This window comes from Anoplophora glabripennis, unplaced genomic scaffold (genome assembly GCF_000390285.2).
Source record: "Anoplophora glabripennis isolate ALB-LARVAE unplaced genomic scaffold, Agla_2.0 scaffold75, whole genome shotgun sequence".
Classification (NCBI taxonomy): Eukaryota; Metazoa; Arthropoda; class Insecta; order Coleoptera; family Cerambycidae; genus Anoplophora; species Anoplophora glabripennis.
In genome coordinates, this window is record NW_019416255.1 from 715,193 (window position 1) to 734,065 (window position 18,873).

General features: G+C 31.7%; 2 protein-coding genes across 2 annotated transcripts in view; one reads left to right on the forward strand and one right to left on the reverse strand.

Moving 5' to 3' along the window:
- The first annotated feature begins 7,702 nt into the window (after positions 1-7,702).
- On the forward strand, positions 7,703-10,857 carry LOC111693117 (larval cuticle protein A1A-like). Its single transcript, XM_023457262.1, has 3 exons — positions 7,703-8,018; positions 9,857-9,861; positions 10,510-10,857. The coding sequence occupies exons 1-3, from the start codon at positions 7,703-7,705 to the stop codon at positions 10,855-10,857; spliced, it is 669 nt and encodes a 222-aa protein (XP_023313030.1).
- A 3,842-nt stretch (positions 10,858-14,699) lies between these two features.
- LOC108903357 (cuticle protein 19-like) overlaps positions 14,700-18,873 on the reverse strand; it is a 9,317-nt gene continuing 5,143 nt past the window's right edge. Inside the window, exons 2-3 of the mRNA XM_018705502.1 lie at positions 15,653-15,760; positions 14,700-14,936 (exon numbers count right to left, since the gene is read on the reverse strand). Of these exons, the coding sequence (XP_018561018.1) occupies positions 14,700-14,936; positions 15,653-15,760 (345 nt within the window). The remainder of the gene's footprint in view (positions 14,937-15,652; positions 15,761-18,873) is intronic.

Here is an 18,873-nt window from a genome sequence, read left to right on the forward strand (position 1 = left end):
CGATATGTGATTTTAATGTGACCCTGATACCAGTTTTGGTACTATTATAAACATCAACTTAAATAGAGAATGCACCAAGATGACATTCATAAAATTTGTTTCCATTTTGTTTGTGGTCTGATCGAAATTGGCCAAATAGGTTAATTTTCGAATAATATTTTGATTAAATTTGATATAATTAATAGAGTCATCATAATCGTTTTGACTTCTCAACAAACGAGGGTTTAGTTCTGCAAGAGAAAAAATTATGCAACAGCAAAAAAACTGTACCAGCTAAAACATATTTGAAATAATAACTAATAATGATCTTAATGCTTGTAAGAATCCTTCGGTTTCCGGAGGGAGGGTTATAATGTTCTTCTAGGCACACAGTATGTGTTCTATGATTCCTTCATTCTCTGGGAACAAACGGCAGCATCTTCGACCAGGCCTAGCCTACGTAACCAATACCTACTAAATTGATTAACGAAGATTCGCAAGTAAACCCATATAACTCCAATATATCTTTAGATGTCTCTTCCGGTGATGGAACTGTTATAATCGCCTTCGAATGAGCTAACCTTTCTATTGGTTTAAGAGCTAAGGCAGTACCTTTTTGTCTAAAGAAGGTTTGTTTTGGTTCTGTCAGTGGACTGTCCTAGAACAGTTCAGAATAGTTACCCAACTGTCTTGGCTTAGATGTTCTTATAAATGGAATGGTCAACTAATTGAACCATCCTAAAACCATTATCTGGAACGAAAACACGCCTTTTGTCTACTATATTGTTTCTTTCTGGATCTGAAGAGCTAGTTATCTAGGCCAGAGTTAATATGCTGCTATTTCCCAACTGATGGTCGTTGAGTTACACCAATAAAATCCAAAAACTTTGGGAGCTGTTGGGATATCCATAAAGATCTGTATTGACTTTCGGTTCCAAAATCCTCTAGAGTTTTAAAGTCATCTTTATATCAGTAGCTATCTGCCCTTAAGACGTCGGTTTTCTTCACATCCCATTTACCTCTCAGAATGGAGAACACTGAAAAGCTGTTCGTAATTACTTTCCATATGCATAAAATCTGGAACCATATGGAGAGGATTTTGGCTTTAGATATCCTTTAGTAATTTGATGTATCTTGTGTCAGTTTTCAACACATTAGGAGGATGCTTTAATCTTTACACTGCTCATCTGTCTTCTGTTTCGAATAATACATGAAGAAGTGGCAAGTCCTGGAGGGTTTCTGAGCAGCTGACCTAGTGGAGCTGATTAATCCAGTTATGGTCAGACAGCCTCTCCTCAAATTAATATACCTTTTTAGGCTAACTTACGCTGTGATGGTGCAGTAAATCTAATGTATGTCTGTAAAACGGATAGTTGGAATTTCTGAACCTCCGACCTATATTAGCCAAATGGGGAACTTAGTTATAAGCTTGTTTTGATACAATAGTAATGTTCGTGCTGTTAAATCTGTAATTTTTAAATGCGATCCAAATGAATCTAGTGCTATTGTCAGAGCCACCATACTCTAGGTGAATATTTTTTGGAAAAAGAATCTGGGCAGGCAGAAAAAAGAGATCAGTCAGTGTCAAATAAATAAGTTTTTCGTTTGCATTTTACTTTTGAAAAAGATTCTAATACACCTAAAGAATAAAGATTTATTCAAGATTTTGCGACTTTATTTGGAAAAAAACGAACCGTATGCTTAGGGTAAAACGGGTAGTTTTGTCACGAAGCAATTGACAGCTATCAAAGAAGGTCAATAGATATGTGGAAAAAAGATAGTCCAGCATCATTAAAATAGTGATTAACGTAAAATGGAGGTTTAAAATTTTACAAAGATTTCTGGTGTTGAACTACAAACAAAAATATAACTTACTACAAAAAATCCAAAATTTGCACAACTATTTTAAGTATTAAATCTCCAGATGAGTACGTTTCTTTTAAAAATAGCACTTTTCATTGAAAAATATATGCTATTTTAATGATTAAATATATGCTAAGGTCCGTCTTCCACATGTTCAGAAAAACTCAGATTCTTTCAGACCAATGACTGTGGATTGTCAACGAATAAAAAGAGAACCTAAAAAAACGAAATAGAATATACTATACTAATCAAATTGTCAATTTACATTAGGAGAGGCTTTTACAGCACTATTACTATTCTGGATATACAAGATGTATAGATATTAAACTACAATTAATGTGCTTAATATAATAATAATAATAACTATATCAACAAAAAAGAAATCCAAATATTTTATTTGTTAAGCTCTCTTTCGAGTGGCTTTCAAAATAATATTTTCTTACATTCCCTATTGCTTGTATTATCGTTATGATATATACGATATTCTCATCGTATTGAGACAAAAGGGACTTGCCATTTAAAGCATATAGTGACACCTAATTGCTTAAACGTGATATAAACATTTTTATGTAACACTCTTAAATTAAGAAATTGAAATAACTTGCGTAACGGAAAAGTATTGTCATATAGGTATATGACAATACTTATATACAGAGTGATTCAGAACTTATCCAAAAAAATTCTGGATGTATAGGGGACTCTTACTAATATAATCTTGTAAAGATTTAAAAATATACTTCTGCACGGCACTGGAAACTGGTCCACTGTAAAACCTGACCTGGCACAATCCGACGACGGCAGTGATAAAAACGGACAAAAACTTTCAAAGAATTTCGTAAGGAAAGGAATAAATAGAATTTTGTAGCACCTATTTTAATCAGCAAATTCAGCTGATTTTGCCGCTATTGTTATTATTAATTAATAAAATTAATTTGTGGTTTTAAATTTTATCCACCGCCGCGACGTGTAAACACATTTGGGTCCGTCTTGCTCAGTTTCTACGAACTAACACAAATGCTGTCTTATTTCACCATAACACAAATGCTTCACCATAAATGTTTTCTTGCTTCACCATAAATTAAAACTATATCCATCAACGCCGAGTTGCTATACACGAATTTTTGACACTAACTACTGAAAAACTATTGTAAACACTATGGCAACGACGACTATAAAATCGGATTTCAGTATTCGGAGTCGCTNACCCGGGGGGGCCCGGAGGGCCCCCCCACGTTCGCCACGTCGCTTAGGGGTATTCCGGTGGAGCTCCTTCCGCTCCAAACTACCTAAAATCCGGTTCTCCCGGAACCGTACGGGGGGCGTGGCCCAATTTTTGTGTGAACCGCAATAGTCCGACACGCCTACTTTCCGATGAAACCTGACGATCGCCTGGCCGGTTTCCTCTATTTAGTTTTTATTTTACCCATATTACCTACGTTATTTATTTAAAGCCGCGCGGAAAATACTCATATTTGTCGACCGGATGCCTTTTCCAAACCTTTTATGTAGAACTTTCCGCGAAATCACGCGCGGGATTCGAAATGCGGCCGTAAATACGTTAAAATGCGCCCGCTCGCCGGCTGGAAAACGTATACTTTGCCACACAGGATTCTTTTTCCGCAAACCGCAGAACGGCGTGCGACTGAGCACGAGATGTCCATTCGATCATCTTTAATCGTTCGGGGGCATTTTTGTAACGTTCCTTTCGCTTTTTCATATTTAATTTTGCCTTCTTTTTGGGGTCCGCTCGACGACAGACAAGCCGTAAAGATTAAAGCTTTAAGACACGCCTACCCGGAGAATGAATTCGAATGTCGTTAGAAACGTCAGTTTGATATACGTCAAAATAATAAATTTCATAATGATATATCTCTACTGTTTTGATCACTCACAATCGACCCAATTGTCCCCATTCCCCATCTGTCAATCCTGTCCTTTTTTCATCTATTAAGTCGAATAAACCTTTACATTGAGAAAAGCAACATCTCCAAGTTTGCGTCGAATCGTCCCCATTCCCCATCTGTCAATCCTGTCCTGTCATCTGGCAAGTCGAATAAACCATTACATTGAGAAAAACAATATGTCCAAGTTTGGTTTGCCGATTTGCCTAATACCATTGTATAATTTGTATAAGTAAATACTGAAGCTAACGCGTGCCGGTTTACATTGTAATAATGTCGGTGAGTTTTTTGTAGATTTTTTTTACTCAGGAGTTTCAATGTGGTTACGTCATGATTTACGTACGTTTTCTGACCTGGGTCTTTCAGCAGATTAAAGAGGTAAATAGGTACATTCTTTTAACCTGAGGCATCGACAGAAACAACAAGTTTAAGTTTTCCACTGACAACTATAATTTACACAACCACAACTATTAAGCCAAGAATTTTGACTTTCCGCCCCGTTGCAGCAGGTATACAAGATCTCAGTACTTTCCTAAACGTTACGATCTTGCCAGGAATTTTTGGACAACTGGACTGCCTCTGATTTTTGATTACTGATAAAAAGATAATAGGTGCAATGAAAAAAACATATGGGAAAGTGTTACATTAACACAAAGTTCTATTCTCGAAGATTTTGTTCGCTTTCTCCTTAGGCCACAATTTTTTAGTTACTGACTATGTAAGTAAATCTGTTTTTTCAATGCTTTCATTTTTGCAATAAAGATTATATTTCACCAATTAATTTTTTTATTTACTTTTACAGAGAGAACATTTTTTTATGTAGTATTTTCAGAAACATTTTAAAAATCTAAACATTTTTGAACGTTAAATATTTTATATATTTAAAACCAAGTAAAAAACTCATGGGACTATATAAAAATCAACAGATACATGTCCCAAGTCTCATGGAATTTACAAAACAGGTAGGTACTGACATNTAAAATAAAATAAAATCCTATTAGATTAGGTAATGAAAAAGTAATTAATGTGTGAAAAGTAAATATTTCTTGGATTTTTTCTGAAAGCTATTTACAGGCTTAGATTTAAAAGTCATTTAAGTAGTTAAAAGTATACAAAGTGTCCTGGTAATTGATACAAAAAAGTCGAGTACAAGAGATGAGGTCAAAATAATATCAGTTCTTCATATACATTTTTTTCATACGGGCCTTCGTTAACAAGTTACGGGCCCTTAAAGGTGAAAATTTAAAAGTAATTTTTATTTAGTCTCTAAACTATTAACTTCAGCATGATGCAAATTTGGTAATCGATAACACATACATACAGCTTGTTTTTGATGTTGTAAGGGAAAGTTCATTATGCCCAGAACGCCAGGGACAGACTATGCCCAATGGTTAACAACCCTGAAGTTTTGCATAGATGATGATCGCAATCTGTCTGCATAAAAAATAAGTTCCCTAAAGAATTTTCCAACGATAATACCCCTTGCTTCAACTTGGTAAAATTAACAGTTTAGGAAATATTTGTGATTTTATGTCACAGTGCACATCGAGCGGTGCCTCCACCATTTTTTGTTTTTAATATTTAATTGGACATAATTACTATGTACATATCTTTAAAATAAGAGCCTAGAAAATCTTACTGTCTGCTAAAGTAATTTTCATTAACAAAATTTGACAACACACTTGACACTGTGCAAAACCGTACTTATCTTATCAACTTCGACGTCACCTGTTGGTGATGGGTGTTGTATAATAATGAAAAAGTAATATTAACGGTTGGTAGAAAGAAGCACAAAAAACAAACGCCCAGGTAGGGAATTCTGGAAGGAAGCGTAGTTAGTTGAAGATAGGCAGTGGAAGTGCGAACAGCGCGGGATGAAAAGTAAAACGATCCGTGTAGTGCGAAAAATATAGAAGTAGTGTAAAATTAAGTGGTTAACCAGTATTAGTTAGCAGGTAATATTCTCTAAGTACTTTGTTGTTAATTGTTCTATTAAATCCTATGATTGAGGTGTTTATAGATGTTTCATGATAATAATTCTTTGTGTATGTTTAGCCTTCATTGTTTTATGCTCAGGGGCGTATATTTTCCTAACGTAAAATTGNTGAAAAAAACTTATGGGAAAATGTTACATTAACACAAAGTTCTATTCTCAAAGATTTTGTTCGCATTCTCCTTAGGGCACAATTTTTTAGTAACTGAATGTGTAAGTAAATCTTTTTATTTAATGCTTTCATTTTTCCAATAAAGATTATATTTCACCAATTAATTTTTTTATTTACATTTACACAGAGAACATTTTTTTTATGTAGTATTTTCAGTAACATTTTAGAAATCCAAACATTTCTGAACGTTAAATATTTTATATATTTAACAACAAATAAAAAACTCATGGGACTACATAAAAATCAACAGGTACATGTCCCAAGTCTCATGGAATTTACAAAACAGGTAGGTACTGACATTCAAAATAACTATGTATGGATTTCATATTCTTCCATGAAAAATGTTTGTCATTGAGTAGGGTATACAAAACTTTATTAAATTAATACCTAAGTATATGGATTTTACAAGTCTGTGGCAAAGATATCTATATTTATTATTGCCAATTTTATTTAATATTTCAATAGGTATGTACCTATATTTTTAAATATAAGAATTTCTTCTACTCATACTAATTTAAAACAATATTTTGTAATTAAAACGTCTCATACATTTTTTTTACACTTCGACTAAATGTTCGAATTCTTTATATAATTTTTCATATTTTATTAGAATCATTTTAATATATATTGATTTCAAGATATTTTTCTTCGACTAAAAAAATTTAAATATATGTAGAATAATTCTAACATTATAAAAAAATTAAAAATTTTCTGAAAATGCCTTCGTTGTCAAATGCTGTGATAATATATTTAAGGAATTACCTACTTTACAAGCAGTTAATTTTAAAGAGAGTTTATTATATAAACATACAGAATATACCTATTTAACTAACATAATACCTACATTTAATTTTAATTTATATTATTTTCGAGGTTGTTTCTTTGTCCAAATTTTATATACCAGAATACCTTCCCCGAGAAAAATACACTAAAATGCCTCCGAATTTTTCATTCTTTTTACGCTCACCCCATAAAAACAGATAACTCGGCAAGCTATTTCTTCCTTAGTAAACCCAACCATACAACATATTTTGATTTGTACCTCAGAATTCGAGAAAATGGCTTGAAATTTCTGCAACATGTCCCACCAAAATGCCTGGGCGAAACACCCCTCGGTTATTTTTAAACGTCCTCTAAAATCATAACTTTTACAAGGCCTTTAAATTTGGAAGGAAAATTACAAAATAGACCCTATATATACTCTTGAATAATTATTTCATTTATTGTAATTTACCATTGTTACACATAATCATTATACATTACTTCTCTCCGCCTGTTTTTAGTGTTTTTACAGTCTACAGTCTACTGTCAAAAATCGATATCAAGTGCATTCCTGAAATATTATTTTTAAAGTGATTTTTAACTTCATTGTATAAGTATATATTTTCTATTTTTTTTATATTTTTCTATTAAAAAATATTAATATGCATAAACGTTGTTTTACAGTATTTTTTTCCAAATTTAATGTTTGAATTGACTGTACAGTCCTGCCATCTATACGCTATGCGTCTAATTGTCTAACAAAATGCCAATCAACGAATTATGTATAGTAATATAACCTCCATATCAAGTGGTCGATTTATCATTATCGATCAATAATTGAATAACCCACGCCAATTTTTGTGCGTCTGATTCAATAATTGCAAGCATAGAACTACTTACAGATTTTTATTACAATCCGTTTTTTTCAAAACGCTTATTTTTCTGTAAATACAGTTTAGTAGGCAAGTACCATTCCTTATCAGTATAATTTGATATAATTCATATATTACTATTACTATTGATTAGATCACAATGACCAAAAAGGGGAAAAAACGATTGACCCAACGGAAGGGGGTCCGTATAAGTGGCCAGCAAACAAAGAGATCTGTCTCCGAGGAGATGACTGAAGAAGATACGAATAGCAATATTTCTCTAGAATTGCCTCCTTCTGTCACTGTTTCTTCTGCGGAAGCAGCTATAATGCTTCCTGGAGATATGCCTCAACTGGTTGAAGTACAGCATACAGTTCAACCAGTCGCTGCCGTACAGGAAGACTCCTTATTAAATAGGGTGCCAGTTGGTCCTTCTACAGAGGACTTAGCAGAAGCTGGGCCTTCCACTTTACTAGGTAATTATCACAATTTCATTTTTGAACTTATCTAATTTTTCTTTTGCTGCACCTACTTTCTTAGGTAATTATTACAAGTCTATTTTTGAATTTAATTAATTTTATTTTTCATATACGTATATGGTTACAAGTTAGTATATCATAAAGAACCATATCTACTTTCTATAATAAGTACACAAAATATTATTTTTTTAAAGAAATGCTTATTACTATTTCAGAACAGTTCAATTGATTTCCAAATTTTTCCCAACACAAATATTTACTCTCATAACTTCATAAAGAATAACCAATTTTTATTCACCACTACAATTAGCTCCAAAATATAAAAATACCTATTTTCAGTTTCACTATTTGCCTTTTACTTTGAAATCAATACTAAAATCCGCCGCTCGGTATAATATAAAGCATTATACATTGAAAATATATATNGAAGACTGCTGTATAATAAAGTTAGGTGTATTTACTCTGCTTTTGTTTTATAAAATTAAACCATACATCCCCTCTACAAAGTTAGTAGCCAGTGCCTTCCGGTCAATAAAAAAATAAATACACCCAACGTAGGTATTCCTATATGACGATCACATATTTTTGGCCACAACTACGTTTACTTATTTTTTTCAATCGAACTTAGGGTTGTTATACTACAACACATAACACAAAATAGAAAAAAAAACAAGAATAAGTTAAAGTAAGTATTCAACTCCAAATATCGATGTCCATTCAGACGCTTATCAAAAACGTACAGACCTATTAAATTATTACCCACTATTAATGTATGACGAATAGTAAATTTAATAGGTCCATACGTTTTTGAGGAACGTCTGAATGAATATCGATATTTGGAGTTTTTGCAAAATAATTTGCAGCCACTGTCAGACGATGTTCCATTAGACACCCAAAGAAACGTTTGTTTTATGCACGATGGGGCTCCTCCTCATTTTAATATGTACGAAGTTATTTATCCATTGTGTTTAATAATAAATGTATTGGGAGAGGAGGTCCAACTTCAGGGCTACCACATTCTCTAGACTTTAACCCGATAGACTTCTTCCTGTAGGGATATCTGAAAAGTTTGGTATACTTAACCCCAGTACAGCCAAGGGATGAATTGCTACAAAGAATTAATTTCCATTGTAATAATAATAGACATACTCCAGAAATGCTTTTTCATGTACAAACAAATAATATTCTAGATTTAGGAAGTATGTGGAGTTTATTTTTAATTATTTTTTGAACTTTAACTTATTTTTGTTTTTTTTTTCTATTTTTTGTTATGTGTAAAGTGTGTGTGTCAAATTTTGTTAGTGAAAATTACTTTAGCAGATAGTAAGATCTTCTGGGCAGTTATTTTAAAAATATGTACGGTTTTAAGGTAGTAATTATGTCCAATTAAAAATTAAAAACAAAAATGGTGGAGGCGTCGCTCGTTGTGTACTGTGACATAAAATCACAAATATTTGCTAAACTGTTAATTTTACCGAGTTGAACCAAATTGATATTATCGTTTGTCACCAGGTAAAGAAAGTTTATTCCGTAAATATGGTGGTAAATTGTTTCGGAGTATTTTTTCACAAAAATAGCCATATCATATTTATACAAATTGCGCTGATCTTAAGTCAACCGAGTTTGTTATATCTTTGAGGAACATGATCATATTTTTTCATATCCTAAACAAATCTACAACAGGCATTCAAAACTTTTTGTAATCGATTTTGGGTAAATTTGTCGAAACAAGAAAACTAAATAATTATAAAACAGTAATTAACAACAGGTACAGATTTGTCAAGTTATATACTTATTTAGTTTTAAATAATAAGATAGTGTAATATTTTTTACAGATCAAGTAAAAATTACTTACATAATACTTATTATGTTGTTACTTAATCCACTAAATTCAAAGTTAATTCTAAACCAACAACTTCTAGTTACTAATTCCACACGTCCAGCAAGTAAGAAACAAAACAGTGAACAATGAATTTTATTCAAAATCTCTTAAACAGTACAGTATAGTAAGTTACAGTGCCACTAAAATTTTAAGTAATAGTAAAAACAAGGTACACATGTTTTTGCTTAAAAAATATTTTCTAAATATAATCTTTATTATTAGCAGTAATTATGAGATGAGTTAATATCACAACTTTTTCTTCGAACGCTTTCAGTTATTTCATAATGATAAGAAATCGATGAGGCGTTCATGAATTCCATTATCACTGAACCGGTTAAAGCATATAAAAGAAAAAATAGTGCAGTATGTACTCAGTTCACTATACGGATAACAAAACAACAATGTTCTTCAAGGTGCGCACAATAAACAATACATAATTTTGTAACGCCTAGAGCGGTGGCTCATAATTTAAATTTTTTTGTTTGTCATGTGTCAGTTTGTGATATGTTATAGATAGTGTATACTAACAATTATTTTGTAACCAACACTATGGCGCTATGTTTGCTTTGTCTAAATTAATTTATTAATTAAATTTTTCTTTCGCAGGTTTGTGCTTTGTCAGCTTTAGTAGCGGCTGTTCAAGCTATTAGCGTTATTGGTGTTGACCACGGGATCAGTGATGCGCAACATATCGACTATTATGCCCATCCTAAGTATGAATACAAATATGGAGTCAGTGATCCTCATACCGGTGATAATAAGTCCCAACAAGAGTCACGCGATGGAGATGTCGTTAAAGGTTACTACAGTGTTGCTGAACCTGACGGTACCCATCGCACTGTCCATTATACATCGGATAAACACAGTGGATTCAATGCTGTTGTGGAAAGGACTGGACACGCTGTTCATCCTCAAATTTATGGAAAGGAAACTGGTCCTGTATTCCATCATTAATTGCTAATTTAATAAAACTAATTAGTATTATTAATTTTATAATAATGAATAAATGATTTATTTTCTTATATTGTGCTGTTTTTTATTTTATGTTTGGGACATTGCATTGCATCTTATTCTCTAGGTATGTTTAACGTTTTTTGGATTTGGAAATGTTAAGTTGCTGCATCCATACTTCAGCTGGAACACTGCTGAGTTTGCTTGAGCAGGATATGTATTTACCATCTGATCAATTTTCTGTCAAAGCAAAGAATGTTCCTTCTTTTTGCTGGTCCTATAGTCGTAAATTTATTGGCAGCAGCTGTAATACATTCACACAGATCATTAATACTCTTCGCTTCAGAATGGTACACTTCATTATTTAAATATCCATAAAAAAGTCGAGAGAATGTAAGTTAGGAGACCGTGGTAGCTAGTCCTTTTCGTACAATCCATCGTAGTTCTTGAACTTCATTAAGGTAATTTCGAACGTTTTGTCGAAAATGAAAGGGCTCACCACATTCGGTGTCAAACAGCCAACACTACTTTTTCAAAAAAACCAAACAGATCAATTCAAAGAAATCATGAAACTGAAATTTTTCAATATTGAATCTGTTAGTCGGGCATCCTCTACAATCAGATAAGTATATTAATAAAATACATAAATCAATGGAAATATTTTATTTTATTTAGGTTGTAAAAAGGTTATTTACAATTTTTTTTATTTACTTCTTATTTGCTCAATAAATTAAATACATAATTGGGATTCTACCCACAACTCTTTTGGAAATGCTATATACATAGTTATAAATTAATGATTAGCATGTATAAAAGGAAATATTAGCAGCTATTTATTAGTTTACCATAATAATTTAATTAGTGTGGTCACAATAAAGGTGTATAGTATATGTACGTTAAAAAGTACTAAGTAATTAATAATAAATTAATAACCTCAGCACTGCATGCCGTGGTCGATATATTTTTTAAATATGCGATTCCCAGCCTATGATATTAATAGGTAGAGTTTATTGTTATAACAAGAACTTTTAAACACGTCAAAAATACATTTTTATAAATTTTTATAAATATTTATATGTACTCGTATAATAGCGTTTCTGCAATTGTGTTATACATATCTATAGTTATAAAAAATAGTAAATATAGTTTCACCACAGAAACACTTTATGATGGGGACGATGAACATATTGCATTCTGCTATTTATGTAAATTAAATAATTGTTTATATAGGGATCATTTTGTGTTTTACTGAAATTTGTTGAATTATTTAATCTTCTTTGACCCAAGCTTAAAATTGCAAAGGAAGTATCGAACATTTTCAATATGTATGGAAGAACGGTTTATTTTCATAATAGGAAACTACGCACAAAATATATAGGTACGTTAAACATTGGAGAATCAATCAAATATATCAATTTTCAGTTAATTCGCAAATATGTATTATTTTTCTATCACTATCACTTGCGCAATAAGAGAAAATTGACACAGTTGTGTCGAATAATTTCAGACATTCCTTCCTGAACTGACTCACATTCTTAAAATTATGTGACCTATGTACATACCTATCTACTGGTTGTGTAATATAATTAAATTAAACTATTGTTAGGCACTGTTCATTAAACAATAAATCAAAAACAATAGAATTGTAGGTTTTAAAATATTCTTATATTAAATTTTAAAATAAAATTAATTAGTATGAATGTTCTGGGACTGTGAACAATTAATTTATGTACATAATTGTGTTGTAAAAAGATAAAGATGATTGACTAAGTCTTTTATTTATATTTGTTCATTAGTTATTTTACAGAATCCAAAAATGAATATGTTATACTATATACAAGGTGTTTTTCAAGCCGTGGGGAGATGCAGACACGCGCTGCCAGTGGAAACCACAGAATTTCTATGCTATTGAGTTCTTTTTTTTAAATTAGATTTTCAAGTTATTATCTCTTCAATTTAAAATTAACTTATAGCTTGTCGAAACTCATCTTGTGCGTAGGCCCAAACGAGAATCCGCACTAGGAAAGGCAAAGACAAGAAACCTTAATAGTGGGGCAGGTACCTTCAGGATATATCGATGTTTACCGTTTGACGTGTAGACAGAGAATGAATTTCGGTGCTAGGCTGGTAACATTGCCACTGCGCATCCAAAACTCGCGGGCAAGATGAATTTGGTCAAGCTATACCATACAGTTGAATAAGTCGAAAACGACTCCAAAGTATATATCACAATAGTATAAATCGAATATAATTCCATAAATATAGGTAATCACAAAAATTTTTTAAAAGTAAAGAAAATATGATAGTCAATAGTCCAAAATAATTATTGACGTAGAATGTTTTAATCTATAAAATAAAGGGGGGACTGGGGGACACAACTCCTTAAGTAGGAGGAGCGACGCGTTTTTTAATCCAAATGGCACCCAGGCGTATTCAAATTACTATTTTCTGCGTTAAAGGCAGTTTTGTGTATGGAGTTTCCGTAAGATCTTGGCATCGATAATTTTTTCATTTACTTTTCTATAGTATACAACTATTCTCCATTTTTGTTGACCACTTGTTGGATACACTGTATTTAAAATGGGATTTTGGATAGAATTTTAGAGATATTTTAAATATATTCAACTGTGCCATGATAACCTTATAACAAAAAAAAGTAATAATGAGTAATGAAAATGACATTTTTTAAATAAAACAGATGCTCTTTTTCTTTTGACCACAATTACGAATCAAAACCTAAGGTTATCAATGACAGTGCCTTCAGATGCCTCTGCCGCTCGTTGACATATTTGTACACGAATATTTTCTTCAATTGGAAGTTAAATTAATGAATCTTGGGCTTGTGGCAACACCCTGTATCTCGGAAAGTGACTAGACCACTGATTCATTAAGACCTAGCATAAAATAATCCAAAGGATACGCTCCTGTAGTTATGATAGAACTGAGAAAATAAGTGTATTTTGCGTTGGGCATATATGTAGTAATTTACTTTGAATATCTACTTTACTGCCAAATAACTAGAACATATATAGAACTTTTTTAAATATGTTTTTCATTTAATATTCTAAAAATGGAGTAGCTGGTTTGGGTACAAATAACAATTTTTTCAAAAGTAGGAGTAACTGTGTAAGTTTGTCACATAAATAATTTATAAAACAGTGCAAGTATAGAAAATCAGTATGTCGAGCTGTCGGAACTAAATGAAAGTAAGTTGTTTTAAGTAGCCTTGTAAGAAATTCTTTTCATAACTTACAGAATGGTATAAATAAAAATTATGTTGTAAGTTACAAATTACACAAAGCATTAATAATTCCATTGAAACCTTATTAGTGAAATATGTTTATTGTTAAGATCTTACAAGGAAGGCAAAAAACTATAATATGAATTCTTATTAAAATTAAGAGTTGTTACTACAACATGAGAAAAACTAATAGTGGACGAGATATAATCAAAAAGTATGTCATATTTAATTATCTATTTGCTCAATGACTACTGGTACAAGAAATTGCTTTGTACCTATTGACAGTCAGTGATCTACAAATTTGTAGGTACCATAAAGCCATGATTTGCGTCGCATAATATCACAAATAAAAGTTAACAAATTTTATAAGCCACCAATTGAAATATTTGTGTTGCCAATGTAAGATTCTTATAGTAATTATCATCAGTCAAATTAGTAATAAACATATATTTGGAATAGGGCTGGTTGATTTAAAATAAAAAACAGGGTTTACTCTTTAACGAGTATATGCTATACTTACAGCAATCACAATAAGTGTACACTTTTTACAAAAATAAATATATAACATTTCAATAAATAAGACATTTTTATAAAACTTTCAAACTCAGTGATGTGGCAAGTACACAGGCGAAGGATGTACAGGATGTCCGGTCTTTTCTACCACAGCGTTGAAACCATTGTGGTCATCGGCAGTATAGTGAACAGTACGGAGGGTACCATCGGGTTCAGCTACTGTGTAGTATCCCTTGACAACATCTCCGTCACGTTCTTCATGTTGGGACTTGTGGTCACCAGTGTGTCCGTCTTGTACTCCATAGTTAAATGCATATTTGGGGTGAGCCTAGAAATATAGATAAAACTATTTAAAATTCAACATAACAGAAAGTTACAGGAGGAGTGAGTTTAATATGAGAACAGCTACAGGAGAACCAATAGATTTTGGAAGCAGACAATAAACTTGTGTGAGAATGACTGAAGGAAATTTTTAACAAAAAGTGAACTCAGAAATTGATGTCAACGATTTCAGTTAGGAAGACTTCATCATTTATATTGGTAGGAATGATCTTCAAAAACAGTATAGGGGCAAATAAGATAGTGTATCACCAATCACCATAATGGACCAGTGCAGCAAAATCTTCATCAAACGCCAATCAAGAAAAGAACATCTATCATTAAGCAGAATCGTACGGCGATAGGTATGGACCACAGAACGTTATGGTCTGAGTAAACACCAGAACAGAAGTGGGGTAGAATGGAAATAACTTTTCTGTCCTGTATGAATGTCAAACATTGAACTGTAGAAGAGAGATTCTTCATAGCCACTCAAAACAGGATCCACAAAAGTACAGTTTTTAGTATGGTCATAGAATAACACAAAGGACCAGGCCACTGGAATAGACGCTGGCTTGAAAATAAGTGACTTGGTACCAGACTAAGGTACTTCCAAGACATTATTGACAGTTCTCAGAAGAATACTTTGAAAGGTGGGAAGTATACTTAGGAGTTGAGTAAAAACTGCATCAATTAATAAGAGTTTAGAAAACCTTAATCACTTACATAATAATCTACATCGTGATGAACTGGTGCTACATGAGATACTACGGGAGCATGGTAACCAAGAAGTCCAGCTTGAGCTACGGTAGCAACAAGGGCAACAGCGAAGATCTGAAAATAGTTAGAAAATTGTTTAGAAATGGAGTAAAAGGGTTAAAAAATAAAAATTTATATGTTCACGCAGCTTTCAAATTCAAAACTTAAATGTTAATTAGAAAAAAAAATGCAGAGACCATTAAAAAATGTAATAATATTTAGATATTTTGCAGAATGTGTACTTATCCAAAACAACCGCTTTACGCAGAAAATTCATAATTCCTAATAATTAATTAAGCTATGAATTCATTAATTTAGTAAATAATTCAGAATATACATTTACTATTAGAGTTAATATACCGATGTTTGTATATGTCAATTATGCACAATAATGTACGCTTATAAGAGTGTACCCACCTTTACGAACATTGTGGTTAATTGAGTACCTATAAGTATGTGCTGTGTGAACAGAAAACTTGAACTAATTACGGTACCAAACGTTTTGTCTTTTATACACAATGATTTCCCAAAAGATTTAAAACCCCACTAAAATTCGTTGAATTGTCCACATTGTGAAATAAAAGAATGTGTCTAAAATTGACCCAGATTTTTACACGAACTGGTGGAGTTATACGATTTTATGAGATAAGGTAGGTATTAATATTACGTTAAGGAAACATGTCTTGAGTTCAATGGAGACTGTTAACAGCCGTGACACATAAACATTGCATTTCCTAAATTGAATAGTAATATGATTGGTCGAATTAAATGGTGTCCAATAAATAAATCAAATCAATTAGAGGAATTTGTTATTTTTATCGGACGATCTCATGTGATACGAGCTGCGCCTACACATTCAGCATAAATATACTCAATTTGAATGTTTATTTTTTGTCCTACTTAATAGACAATAATAATAAATAATTGTTCTAATTTTTTTCAATTTTATACATAGATATTTTTAGACATAGAACGTTGTAGGTCAAATAAAAGAAATGTGGCATAATGTTATGTCATATTCGAAATATTTTCATAACTGTCACTAAAATCAACCATAATTTGAAGTAATAGGCGTGACATAATTCACAATTATTATACGTTAATAGTTATTTTAGTAACATTTTTTCTTAATTTAATACCTTTTTATCATTTTGGAAGCAAAATAAAAATTTAGACGATGGTTAGTCAAAATTTGTTAATATACAGGGTATTTGTAAGTGCGACATATTTTAGGGGGTGGTAGAAGAAGTTATTTTGTGAAAAAAAGTTCATATAAACGTAGATCGAAATATGCTTCGTTTCCGGTATACAGAGTGTTTAAATGTTAATTTTTTATTTTTTTATTAATTATTTCAGAGTTTTAAAGACGTTGACTCGAAAATTGATTGCTGTATTTTGGTCAGAAATATTGACAGCAACCTACTAGATAATGTATCAATAGAAATTAAAAATACACAACTTGCAATAAAATGTTTTATTTTTTTCCTCAAAAACGGTGCATCCTACGAAAAAAATTAAAAAGGCCAATTTCATTCACAATTGATGGCAGATTTCTAAAAAAAAATACCAAAAAAGGTAAAGTCAGTGGCGTATAATTTTTTTATTAAAAAAAGTTGTGGCATTCTCGCACTAACGTCACTGGTGCAAGTAGAAATATTAGGATCACCCCAAAATAAAAACGCACATTTATCCCTTCAAAACGTTTTTCAAAATTCGAGTCAATATCTCTAAATCTGTTATAAAAATAATTAATAAAAATAAATGAAAAATTAAAATTATAACACTATTTCGGAAACGAAGCATATTTCGATCTACGTTGATATGAACTTTTTTCGCAAAATAACTTCGGCAACCACCCCCTAAAATATTTCGAACGTATTTACAAACACCCTGTATGTATAATTTAAGGATTTTTATGTCTTTATATTTGCAATTTTAAGCAATAAAGTTGAAACTAATAATAATTGATTTATATTCATTAGTCCTGAATGGTTTTTTACAATTACTAAGATTAAAAAATATACAGGGTGTTTTGAAAAGAAATAGCACATAGCAACAGCATAAAAATGACTTTAGTAAAATGTCCACCTCTTAGGAGTTACGGCCTCTCAAAGTTTCCAAAAAGATATGGAATAACGGCTGTAATATGAAAACCAAAAAATGACCTAATAGTCAAATTTTACACAAATTTTACACTAATGCATGTGCAACTTCTCAACGATTTTTCGAAAATTTCTGCCCCGTGGAGGGGGTAAAATTTGGATCTTGGATTTGAATGGATCTTTTTGGAAATTGGATAGGCAGTATCTTCTAAGAGATGAACGTTTTACTAAGATCATTGTTATGCAGAACGTGATCTTTGTAGCTGCAAATTCACGGCGATACCATTTATGCTACTTGTTTTGAAAACTCCCTGTATACATTTTTATCAACGATGATTATAATAGTTTATAAATAAAATACGAAACACTTATTAGGAAAAAATTCTAATTGAGAAATCCTGAAAACAGAAAACTTTATTGATACATTGTTTTCATATTTTAGGACATACGGATCCTCCGGATACGGATTCGGATCCTCCTAAATTGTATCATGATTTTTTCAGGACAAACAGTACATCAAGATATAGGGATACCTTTTCATTTTAACTATTCTTTGAAAATGGATAATAAGGGTGATATATTTACCCTTTTAAAAAGAGATGGTAGATATATTTTTTTACTACAAATTCTACATGTTAGATAATTTTGGATGGTTGACTATCACTTTTTATTTTTGCCTAATTCTGAGAAAATTGTTTACAAAAGACTTATTTATATATTTATTATTAAGAGCAGGATTACGAGAGCTAAAGTCGTAACACTTCTTAGATGGCGATTGGATGCCCTTTTCCTAATTTCTTGCATAAATTTGAGAACCCAATTTTCAGACGAGAATCTACTCGTCGGTAACTCTCCATTAATAAAATCTAGCCATTCGCCAGTAGATGGTACTGATTAGCATACATTAAATAATGCAAACATGTCATTATAGATGTCCTCGTACACGGCATCGGCAATGAGAAGTTTAAAAAAACGCCATACAATTTGCACAAAAAACGGGAACCGTCTTTTTATGAAGTTTGGTTATTTCATTTATGATATTGATGTGTCCTGCGTCGTTTGACATCGTAAATATTATTCTAGTTT

Bases quoted from the DNA above. Each gene is read 5' to 3' on its own strand.
- LOC111693117 (XM_023457262.1), top strand. From the start codon at position 7,703: ATGACCAAAAAGGGGAAAAAACGATTGACCCAACGGAAGGGGGTCCGT.